Here is a 13,235-nt window from a genome sequence, read left to right as displayed (position 1 = left end):
TTTATAATTCGTAACAATAAATTTGTACAACGAAGGAGACAAAGCCCCAGCGGTCTTTTAAAGATGTTTTGGAGCGCCTTGTAAAAAATGCCAGGATCTTTCAGCTTTCTTTAAAATAACACAGATATCTCTGCCTTCTGGGTCTTAATTCCACTCTGCCAGCTCTTGACCAGAAAACAGTTCCTATTTTTCCCCCCCTTTACCCCCCGCATCACTGAACCGATGCAGCAGGTTGTCACTACGCCAGCAGCGTCTCCGTCACTGGAGGCCAAGCGGCTCAGCACCCAGCTCACCCGCACCATGACAGACGGCTCTTTGCAAGCGGTTACAGCTATGGGGTACCTTCACACACTACAGTGGGCTTCCACATCCCCTCCATGATTACATCAAGTCAGCATTTCCCGCTAAATACAGACTCTTCCACCAGCATGGCAACAGCTAATTAAGGTCACAGCACTCACAAATGTTTTTTGTAGGCCCATTATCACGTTGTAGGTTGTGCTGTCTCCTTCACCAGGGTAAATGTGTAATTAACATATCAGCAGATCCTTGAAGCCTTTTATACCAATCACGGCCACATAGCCTCTCAAGGAACTCTAACAAGAGAACAGATCTGCAGCCAGCTACAGGTGCTGCTGTGTTTTCCCTCTGCAGCAAAGGAACCAGAACTGCCACCATGGAACTGGACTGATCTCAGGAGAATTTTCTTTCTCTTCAGTCATATATACTTGGTCTATACAACTGCAGGAATTCTGTAATCTCTGCAGTGCTGAAATGCTTATCACTATGTGAATCTAGAAGTAGCAATCCAGATACTATAATGCATGTAATTCGTATGTCACAGTCAGGTTTAACTGAAATTAGGTGTTCTATCTACGGCAGTCATGGACACTGTACCTTGCGGTCCCTGACAAGTCAGTCTGCATGTTTAGTATAGTCCAATTAACTCTACCTCACTGCAGAAATCCACTTATTAGCAATCTGCTATACACAGTCGGGGTGAAAAGCTAATAACCTGTGGTATTCCAAGACTGCACCCCTAGCACCACTGACTGCAAAAGGAAACAAAATTAAGAACAGGGTTCAACTGATGTAAACACTTAAGCATGTAAATTTCACTAAAATCTTAATAGGCAGTATGCAAAAGGATGCATGCAGACAAGAATTTTTTTTTAAATTCAATCCAATACACTGCAAAATCATGTTTTTTTAAAAAATATTATTTTCCCAGTCTGAATCGTGAGCATGATTTTTACCTATTACTGCAAGCACTGCCATTGTCATCACATTTTCCAGTTACTTCCAGCCTCCACAATCACTTACATCAGGTAATTACATCACAATTACGTACATCAGGTACTATTGGAAAGATCACATACAATCTCCTAAGCCTCAGTTAAGGAATGTCTCATTTCTTGAATGACATTTTCTAAAGGAAAACAAAGATAATAAAATATCTAGATTGTGATTTTAAATAATATCAAATGATAGCCTTGAGTAATTAATTATGCTCTTTTTACTGTTATAAAACTTTCATAAATGCTTTACAGATTTACACAGGTCCTGTACACCATTACCTGAGTAAAACTAAGATGGAACATGAATCCAGTGTGGGAAGTATATCTTTTTACCTCACCTTAACTCGATGTAATTGAATTAAACCTGGTAACAGGGTAAGTCACACACAAAAGCGTGAACCTTAAAACAGTTCCTCCACAGCTCTGCGTGCACTCAGCAATAAAGAACTTAGTCTTTATTTATAAAACCCATACTTTCCCCCTAGGTAAGTAGCTTTCTGACATTCTTACTAGCATTTAAATGAAATCCATCTCACCAGCCAGGATCATTAATTTTTCATGAGGTAGGTGGTAAGTGTTATCACAGAACTGAAATAACAGCAGTACTGTAATAAACCCAAATCATTAACATATTTCAGTATGCAAACATCTCACCACACACATTCATTTCAATATTTTCTTTGCCATGGTTGCTAGCATCCTAACTTTTCAAAGGGTTATATGGTGCTTTGAACTTTTGACATACATTTGAAGTAACTATGTATGTCCTGACACTGGAAAACACAAGCTTTAAGACTTGTTTTCAGAATTTTTTTTTAATATGTTCCTGACAATCTTCCTACCGCACCCCCATCTTTCATTAACATACCTCAGATCAAATACAAATTTGCTGTCTATTGGCAAAGGCACAGAAGCCCGGGGGTGTCTACAGACACAGTAAAAAAAGTTAAAAAAAAAAAAAAAAGTAAAATAAGAAGTAAAAAAAAAAAAAAAAAAAAAAAAAAAGAGTTCTGCTGCAAAACTAAGGGCAGGTGCTTCATTTCCTAATGTGGGGTGTGAATCTGCCCTCAGGGCTGTAAAGAGATGTTGTTCGTCTGGAGCTGAATCTTAAAAAAACCCAAACAAACAAACCCCCCAAAACAAACAAAAAAACCCACCAAACAACAAACAAAGGAAAGACCTGATACTCTGAAGAACAGTCATTTATAAAACAAAGATCTTGTAGTTGGATTCTAACTTTTGTTTTATTCAGTAGCCCTTTTACAGCTAGTCTAACTCTCCCAACTTCTTCCCCTCCTAGCAGTTCTATACTACTCCTGATGTAAATGAGATCAATTCCCATGACTAATTTTTCATCCCTTAAAAGCCCATTCCATCGGACACCCTATTTTTTTTCTGCTGTTATAGAAATTGCAATTCACTTCTGCCACTCAAATTTTACCTGCAGGAAAGTCAATCTGTTTCTCCTTAATTAATAAAGATTGTTAATTATGGCATTATCTAGAGTTCTGCTTTCTAATTTTTCAGAAGGCTTTTGAACTTGCTATTTTTATAGAAATAGCTTTCATACAAATATCAGGTCACCCACGTTAGCAAAGAAATTGTCCAGAAAGGCAACCTTTACATGCTATAAAAAAGGGGGCTAATCGACAGTAAGTCTAAGCACACGCTTGCTTACTTGCACTACTGCAAAACCAGCATGGGCGCTCATGACTGCTTGAATACACTTTCTGAAATTCTGGCAGTAAGACACACTTAATGAAAAGATACAATTTGTATGAAGTCAAACCTGTTTTTCTTATTATGTGAATGTTAAGACGACAAATAACATGAAACTGAATTAAAGTGTATTCTAGTATTTAAGCCACAATGAAAAAGACAAATATAAACAAGAAAAGTCTTAACTGCAAACACACAATTTCAGTTTCAGCAAACTACGCAGTTCTGTATGTGAGAGATGAGACTGGCAGGTGGTTCAATACCTTTATTCAGTGCTGTAAATGTTGAGCTGGTTTCTGATCAACGAACTTGCAGAATAATTTTGTTGGGGTTTTTCTGTAACAATTTAACTAAGTTTCTGTCTGAACTGGTATGTTCAGGTATATGCTTAAATACATGTCATTTCAACAGTGGGGAACATTGCTTGATTCACTGGCCTGAAGTACATCCAGGAGCCCGGCGCGGGCATCGATGGTGTCTCTGCTTCATGCTGGCATGCAGCAACAGGTCGGGGAGTGCCCCCCAAGGGCGTCCAAATCCAGACTGCAGTTTGCAGCAGGGATTTCACTCAGGCAGGGTAGCATGCATGAGTCAGGTGTCACCAAACAAACTAGAAGATAATAGCAAAACCAACACTCCCTGGATTCCGTTGAATAATTTGAATATTCATGATATTGGCTGAAGCAAAGGGTCAATGGATTTTTACCCTCGGAGTAAGTATTCTGGGCATGGGTTGAAATAGGTTTGCGTGACTTCTTGCAGAGCTTAGATTTCCTAATTCTGATAAAGATTTTGTGATGCTCTGGGATGAACATGGTTGTCTCTACATTTCCCACTGTCACAAAGACCAAAAGTCAAGATATCCCAAGTTCAATGCCCAAACAAGCCCCTTCATGTTTGTACAGAAAATATTTGTGTGGTCAAATTGAAAGTCCACACTGCTAAGTAGGACCCAACTAAAGCGCAGGTGCCACCACGTATTCAGAACTCTCACATTTACAGGCTTAGCTTGTGGTCACAGGTAGTTAAAATGCAGAATTGAGGCCACTGCCAGAGCAAAGCATGACCGCATGGACAACACACGGACATCGCCTACTCAACCTCGCTGTCCATGGAATTGCAGTGGGGGCATAATGCAACTCAATTAATTTCAGGGAACTACAGAAGATAATTAAAACATGAAAGAAGCTAGTTTGAAGCACATGACTTGTCTGACACCAAAATTTCTCTCAAATAGTTGTTTCTGAGAGGAAATACCCAAGAGATGTGAAATGGACTCTTGCTGAAGCTGTGCAAAATTTAAGCGTTTCAAAGGAAACATATTTTGGGTGTCAGATGAGAAGCTGCAAGGTAGAAAAATCTCAAGGGGAAAAAATATCATTCTTTATGTTCAAATAAAATAAGATCAGCTGAAAAATATTTTCATTTCATTCATATCTAAACTGAGACAAACTACAGAAATTTCAGCCAAAATGAGAATTTTTGCAAAACCCAAAGACACAGATATGACAATTCAGAAGACAGCCATTTCATCGTGAACTGCTATGTCACACCTTATAAAAACTCTACCATAATTTGAGATTAAATTATTCTAACTCTAAATTCAAATAAGGCCTTATAAGCATAGTACTTCATTATTTGTTTCTAAGGTGTACTGTACAGAACAACAACAACAAAAAATATGGAACATGACTTAATTCTTTTACACACATAACCATACATTAGCTTTCGCTGGGTTTTCCAGTTGTTATAGTAAATATTGCTGCAGCTTCCAGTTATTCCCAGTTATAAGAGTGAAAAATCAGCACAGAAATTTTATGTGCAACAAGACCAGCTGTAAGAAAGGGATATCTTTATTGGTCTGGTGGAAGAACAGCCATGACATTAATGCCACCAGAAGAATATTATGAGGAGGAATTATTAATTTACTTTTTATTGCATCATTATTGCATATAAATGCTACTGCTATTGCTTAACCGCCTAGCTTTATTGCATACAATGAATTAAAGCATTAAGACATGCCACACAGCATAGAAAATGTGATGTATTAAAATAATGGATTCAGCAATATACAATATATATTCTGAGAAGTTATAAATGCTCTAACAATTATTTATTTCCCACTGTAGTTTACTGCAATATAAAAGTATAATAAAGTTAGCTGCAAGTGGTATATGTTCAAATCTGCTGACAATTTTTTGGAGAGATTTCATAGTAAGTATGAAAAAATAATCCTCAAGACAGTAAAAAGTATTACTGTTAAAATTTCCTGCAGTGTGAAAAATACTGACAACTGTTCTTTTCCTACCCAGATATCAGACAAAAAAATTATGAAGCTTTGGCTATTTATAACAAGCGGTATTCTTCAAAGTTTCATTAGACCTTGGACAACTGGAAATCTATTTTTTTAATAATTAAATTAAAATTAAATTAAAATTATTTTTTAAAAAATCTATTATAAGAACAATGACTGCACCATTGATAATCAACTTTTACAGCACCGTGTTTTAACTTGTTGCTACTAATGTTTAGTTCTCTATGAACCAAAAAGATCACCAAACTCTGTATTACTACAAAGCATGGAATGAAAAACTGAATTGGCTTCTACATTAAAACTGGCAAGGAGCAGAGATTCTCCAGTGTACCTCATTACTCTAGGTGTAGCTGAAAAGACTACTCCCACATCCATATGCACAAGGATTATGAAAAGAGCTTTCAAATGAGGAAAGGAATAGCTGCAGATTTCCTTGCTAAAGCATAGCCCCAAAAATGTCACAGGCATGGTTTAAAACCACAAATATGAAAAATATTCTCAGCTTGCTTTTCCCAGACAAATTGTGAATAAACACACTTTCCTCACTTGAGGAAGTATGTTAGCATTCCGTTGGTTTCCTCACTTATTTCATTATTTGTATTACAAATATTTTTTCTCTCTGTCTACGCACCACCTACACTGGCTCTTTGAAAACATGATTGAAATATGTTCGTTTACTTTTTATTCCTTTCACTATTGCTTCACCGGTCTGGTAAGTAATTTTGCAGTTTGATACTCAATATTCACGAAGGGGAACCAACCAAGCAAACAAAAAACAAAAACCAACAACAACAACAACAAAAAAGGCACTAACTGCTTTTGCACCAGAAGAACTTTTTGGTACATCACTTACCACCCACGGCTTGTCACAGAAGTTATAGATTGATTCCAGTGAGTTGACACTCGGGATGCCCGCATACTGCATTCCAATGATCAAGTTACGGAAATCTTCATTTTCTGCCATACTGAATGAATGTTGTCGAACCAGGACAAAGTCAGGCCTGAATGACCTACCAAGAAAAAGATAGGTTGCTAATAGTCAACGATTAAATTCTTTTTCCTTCCACAGCAAAATCTTAAAAGGGAAAAATGTCTAGCTCGTGGATAAAGAAATACCAAATGAACACTCAAAACAAAGGTAAGTGTTAGAAGACAGAAAGTTATGGCTTTATGAAAATCTGTACTGTATCAGTTCTTAATTGCTGTCCAGGAAACATCAGCATCCAGTCAATATCGTGCCCCCATGAAGAGGAGAGACAAATTATCACGGCTTTTCAGGTTGTTTGCCCCTGAAAGATAAATCATGTATATACACTCTGAGTATGTTCTTTAGTTTGTGTACACTGGTTCCTGAGCCGTGACAATCAAAACCAAAGCAGACTGATGTCTCTGCCAGAAACCGAAGCTTCTTGGGAACAATGTTTTTTCGCTGCTGTTGGCAGACCATTTTAAAGACAGTAAGAAATGAAGCAACCCCATTGCTCGCAGAATGAATCATACTGTAACTGGAGATGATCACAATTCAACTTCTGATCAAGACATTTGTCAAAATCAATTTCTAAACTACACATTTTTCCCCTCTCTTTCTCTCTTCTATCTAATCAAGTTTTCTTCTGTTGCAACCTCCATGGCTTCTTCTCCTACCACCAGGCACCTTTGAGAACAGTCTGACACCATCTTCAACTTACTCAGACCCTGACATTTAGTAACTGAAGGAGGTTATGGAAAACAGAAGACACAATGCAACAGGATGGAGCCACCAGTACAGGGTCAAGTCACTTCTAAACATGACTGTTGACGGACTCTTTTCTGCATTCAGATTTTATAGGTGGAAAAAAAAACTTGACTAGCTTGAAGCTGTCAACCTCCTGAAAGAAGTGTAACTGCAAGGTAAATTAAATTAGTGTAATAAATCAGTGTAATTGTTTACTTGCCTTGAATAAATATAAGCTGTACGCTGGAGTGAAAAATTACAAAGATTACAAAATGATTCAGAAATCTCATTCTAGCAAAACAAAACAAACCCAAAACATGTTAAAATTTCTTCAGCAGTTTAAGATTCCAGTCTGAATGCAGTAGTCAAAGTATATTAGCTAGATTTTTAAGTTGGCTTTCAAATGCAACGCGTGACCTGGTAAAACCAACACTTTTGATTTGCTGTCAAAAATCATTAAAATGGCACTCTAGACCAATGGCTAAAACTCTAAAGAAATGCTTGTTTTTAAACAAGTTTCCAAAAAAATACTTGTAGCATAGTTACGAGAATTTGTGATCTAGGTTTCAGGATGGTGTGCCAAGTGTTTGAAACACAGAAATTCAATTTGTTGGCACAGCATGAATATAATACTTAGAGGACTAATGATGCCTTAATCAAAACTGCAGACCACTCAGTGAAAGAAAGAGACCACCTCTATAATTTAAAATAGTGCTAAGGGAATTACACATCATCTCAAACACAGCATTGCGTTTTTAAATAAAAGTAAAGAACACAAAGTGTCCTTTAAAATACCAATTTAATGAAACAGTTGGAGAATTGAGGCAAGGTACTTTAAAAAATAAAGATAAACTCCCATTTTTAGCTTTACAAAAACTCCTCAAAGGAACATGATACGTTTACATAATTGTTCTAGTGCTGTAATGACTGCTGGACAGAATGACTGTGTGTACAGAAGGTCATGAGAAAAATTTTAATCCTGGCTCACGCATTTGTAAGATCCAAAATCTCAGCGTTATGTAACATAAGATACCATTTTTCATGGTTTGATTTTCATTCACAAAATGAAATGAGCAAATGCCTGTTTATGGTTTTTTCCTCCTAAACCAAGACATCAAAAAATCTGTCATTCAAATTTCTATGATTTTGCTAATGAATATTTTGCTCAAATCTATGATATGAGTTCACTTGGGACCTCAAATTAATAACACGTTCAAATTTTCATCTGAGTATTCAGGTGTTTATGCCTTTTTGGTAATGTGTTCATAGTCTGTATCCAATATGAACTTTGATGCCAGTGGGACCCGCAGCTTCTCCCATCTTTCTTAATAGTTGAGACAGACCGAAACAAAGGAACGTGTCACACATCCTGTTGTCTGACCCAAATTCAATGCTGGATTTCAAATAAAGTTTCTTGTCAACTGAACATGTAAAGAATGCAGGGATGCTGACGGATATTACCTTAGTGACACATTCCAAGCTTCAGGCAATAAACTTCACAAACCAATCAGGCTTAAAGCAACATAAAGACTAGCACTTACCTGGAGATACAGAATATTTATGTTTCAAAAATATTTTCAAATATATTCTGTATCTCCAGATAAGTTATCACAGAAACAGAGAACTGCTCTCGTATCATGTCTAAATATCCCTGTCACACCGGAAAGCATGCACACACGTGCAGGTGTATCACACAGATTTGAGTGAAACTTATCAACCTCAGGTAGTTCTATTTGGTTAATTAAACTACCCATAAGACTGATAATATTATAAAATCCTCTGTCATCTAAATCTCAGAGTTATCTGATGACACAACAAGATGTATCTGTTTCTTAACATAAGCAGCAGCATTACCAAGTTTTCTCAGAAACAGCAAATACACATCTTTGTAGATGCTATTTTCTGGAGGTTCCCAAATCACATTAAGTATTGACACATACCAAAGCTAACTTGGCCTCTATATTTTGGGTGTTTTTGGAAAACTCTCTACAGAAAAGCCACTAAGGAGTAGTGATCAAGATTTCCTGGCTCCAAAAATTTATCGCTGGAGAAAAAACACCACCATCACCACCACTACTAAAAATATCAAATCTCTTACTCTTCTAAGGAAATAATCTTGTGGATTTGGCAGAAGTGGTTGTTGTATTAAGCTGCAGTATTTTTAGAACACACAAGAGATTAAACTGTTGTGAGTTTTAAAGCATAAAGTACACAAAGTATTTTTTCGTGATTTTTTTTTACATGAATGAGCAGACATTTTCAAATCTTTTATTTGGACAGATGTTGTGCAAAAACATGATGATACAAGACATGCTGTATGCTAGCTCCCTGAACTCTTGCCTGAAGAGAAGCATAAGCAGTAAACAAAGATAAACATAAGCAGTTATCTACCACTGTTTGTTAGTGGCTTGATCCACGTTTCTGAATGCACTTGTTCAGTCAAACAACTGCTATGCTATACTTAACGCATACTTAACTGCACTGGCCAAAATAGCTATAATTCTCATAAACCAGATAAAATATAGGACTTCCTGAAATAACTCGGTTAATATTTAAGCTTTCAATTTGCCCAGACATACCCCTGTTTTCTTCCCTTACATTTACAAGGCTGTTGACATCCTCGCTGAAAGAAATGGTAAAATTACCCTGCCTTCAATTGGAATAATCTTTTTTGGACAAAACAGTCTATTAGGAAATCTCAGGTTTTTAAACTGAAATTCTCAAACAGAAGTGATATTCCAGTAACTGTCCTGAGAGAAGTGCTATGACTTGGCTGTTTCAATAGAAAATATTCAATTTTTGGACTAAATACAGCTCATCTGGAAAACTCTGGCATGTACAAAGGTCACAAAGACCACCTTTATTTCTGAAGCAAAGATAAAACCCAAAACCAATAACCCTAACTCCGAATTATGTATTTTTTTTTATAGCAGACTTCATTCCTATCTTACTCAAATCCACCTTTCATACGATCAAAACATTGAGAGATTCCCTTCCCGCCACAAACAGGAAGTACTGCACTGATCACATACTTTTTTTTCCTGTTTTTCATGCCAGTGACCAAAGTGCGTGGCAGTCAAAATCCCTATTGCACATATACAAAAAAAATCATTCACTACCTTTTCCGTGCATGCACTATGCCATTCATTGCTTTTTGCTGTTATTCTATATATTTTTTCTTACCTGACCACTTTAGTGCCATTTCGAAATACTTGGATATCTACTGCATAATTGCCATCAGCATGGGCTATCAAGTTGATTTCTGAAAATTCTGCCTATGAAAAGAAGACTCGCATTAGTCAGTCTCGTTTATTTTACCTTTATTTTCCTAAATCCCTTCTTTTAAGTGTTTAGTATCCAAACTTCTGATAATATACATTTGGAATATAATGAGCACCAAAAGGATATAAATCCAACAGCATTTGCCACCTATGACACATCACATTTGAATAAATTCTGTACAAAGAAAGCAAAATGTAAACAACTTTTTCCAAAAAAGGACTATGGGGCAGTAGCAAGTGTATTTATTTATTCACGTCTGCACAGAAGTGTAGAGATTATATTTGTATGGTGTTTTCAGAGATTAATACAGACTCAACAAACATTTACATAAATTTTTGAAGAAAACAGTACAGAAGCAGCATTAAAATAACTGTGATAAACAGAATATTTTCTTTTAGGATTTAGTGTCTTTTCATATACTTTACCCCTATTTCATTTATGAGCATTTATTCTTTAAAAGATCTGGTGCTAATGAACAATTGACTTTCAAAATTCACAAATAAAGAACTTTTTCAAAGTATCTTCTCACCCTGGAAATGTGGTATTTAAAAGGAATCACTTCCATACTCTGAATCTACAGTTATTTGAAAGGAAAGGACAGGATGTTTTTCATTTATCCACAGTCTTTCATCAGCTTAGACTCTCAAGGCACTTTACAATAACATTACACAGCAGAACAATTGAAATGCAGCCAACTGTCTTCTAGTGCATAAATAAAAGCGTCTTTGCTGTCCCGGACACTAATACAGAATAGAGCGTGTCAGAATTCTCATTAGTCTCCTCTTGAAAAATAGTATCACTGAGTCTTCCAAAGTAAAATCTGTGTAAGGCTTTCAGAATTCAGTGTTCAGTTAAGGCAAGTGTTGCCTACTCTAACCACCCTCCCAACTCAATAGCTTAAGTATGTGCTTGATTTCAAGCATGGAGGTCTCTTCATTAAATCCCATACGCTTATATACTGTCTCAGACCAGTGTTATAGTGTTCTAAACACAAGGGGTAGTTTTAAGATTATTATAAAAGCAGTACAAATGGTGAGAGATTGAAATATTTGTATTGTGCTGACAATATTAAAGTATCATTTAAAATATATTTAATCTGAGATTGACAACTGATCTCCCCAATTAATAAAACATATTAAACAGTTACAAGGATTCACAATGTAGGTTTTGTAGTTCAAAAGCTTAGCACACAGTGGAAAACATTGTGCATTAAGATAGGTTGCTGTAAGTAGTGTAAAAATAAAATTTTTCAACGGTCTCTGGTATTAGCAAAAGTACACTAAAGTAGTTGTTAATAACTATTTGTATATGACTGCCACAATGCTAACGTTTTACAAAGTGATTAATAGGGTTTAGAAACTTTCAATTTCTTACTGATTAAAGGTGGTTCTGGTCCTAGAAGAGACCATATGAAGGAAATTCTAGGCTTACACAGAGCTTTTGTTAGTATTAAATAGACAGTGCACGTGATGTCAATGGCATGGTCTGATCTAGGTGTGAATGGTATTTGGGGACAAAACAGCATGTCTTCTTTTTCCTGTCTCTCCCTCAATGCCCTTGAAGATCCCTGGCAACGCTTTCCATGTTTCAAAGCCAAGAACATCAGCAGATATTCAATGGTGTAAAGAATGGAGCAAAGCTAGATGCTGTACTATCACAGTGAATTTAGATAAGCTGAATCCACACAGCTAGTGATAATTTTCCCTCACTCTTTGAAATTCCAGTGACAAAACAATTCAGTTTAAAGTACCAAAGCCTCTTACAGTAGCATCTACTTGTAGAATTCAAAATTGAAAAGCGGTAAAAAGACATTTAATTCCCTAGTCTCAGATATCTATCTCAAATAAAATAGCCAAAATTCTAATGGACCCTGAATTATATCTCCATATTTATTCAGTGCTTTTTTAAAAAAATCCACACACTAGCACTGCAACCAAAGTGTATGTATATTCTTAAGTGAAGGACTTAGTGATAAAAAAAATAATGCATCATGTAATTCGTGGAGTGTCTGGGAAATTCAGTCTCTAAGCAACAACTTGGGAATATGACATCTTTTTAATGTGCAAATTATGGTCGGAATCTTGAAAAAGAGCTGACTGGGCACCAAAAAGGACTGCCATGGTGTAACCCCAGCTGGCAGCTCAGCCCCGCACAGCCGCTCGCTCACTGCCCTGCGGTGGGATGGGGGAGAGGATCAGAAGGCTAAAAGTGAGAAAACTCACGGGTGGAGATCAAGGCAGTCTAATCAGTAAAGCAAAAGCCACACATAAGCAAAGCAAATCAAGGAATTCATTCAACACTCCCACGGGCAGGCAGGTGTGCAGCCACCTCCAGGAAAACAGGGCTCCGCCACACGTAACGGTGACTTGGGAAGACAAATGCCATCACCCCAAGCATCCCCCCTTCCTCCCCCAGCTTTATATGCTGAGCACGATGTCCTATGGAATGTCCCTTGGGTCAGTTGGGGTCAGCTGTCCTGCCTGTGCCGCGCCCCCCCCAGCTTCATGTGCCCCCCAGCCTGCTCACTGGTGGCGTGGCGTGAGGAGCAGCAAAGACCTTGGCTGTGTGTAAGCACTGCTCAGCAGTAACTAAATCATCCCTGAATTAACACTGTTTTCAGCACAAATCCGAAACACAGCCCCATACCAGCTACTAAGAAGAAATTAACTCTATCCCAGCCAAAACTAGCACATCTACTTAACTTGTGAGGTTTTATTGAAGTACAAGGGCTTATGTATCTACCTACACATATCTGCATACAGGATCATAGGACACTTTAGGTTGGAAAAGACCCTTAAGATCATCACATCCAACCATTAACCTAACACTACCAAGTTCACCGCTAAACCATGTCCCTACGCACCACATCTACACATTTTTAAAATACCTTCAGGGAGGTGTGTGTTTA

General features: G+C 37.1%; 1 protein-coding gene across 1 annotated transcript in view; it reads right to left on the bottom strand.

Moving 5' to 3' along the window:
• Positions 1-13,235, bottom strand: part of SYN2 (synapsin II) — a 196,166-nt gene that overhangs the window by 109,243 nt on the left and 73,688 nt on the right. Inside the window, exons 3-4 of the mRNA XM_080386165.1 lie at positions 10,229-10,320; positions 6,185-6,341 (exon numbers count right to left, since the gene is read on the bottom strand). Of these exons, the coding sequence (XP_080242291.1) occupies positions 6,185-6,341; positions 10,229-10,320 (249 nt within the window). The remainder of the gene's footprint in view (positions 1-6,184; positions 6,342-10,228; positions 10,321-13,235) is intronic.

This window comes from Falco punctatus (genome assembly GCF_963210335.1).
Source record: "Falco punctatus genome assembly, chromosome: 4".
Lineage (NCBI taxonomy): Eukaryota > Metazoa > Chordata > Aves > Falconiformes > Falconidae > Falco > Falco punctatus.
Note: the sequence above shows the minus strand (reverse complement) of the source record. Positions and strands in the feature narration are given on the sequence as shown.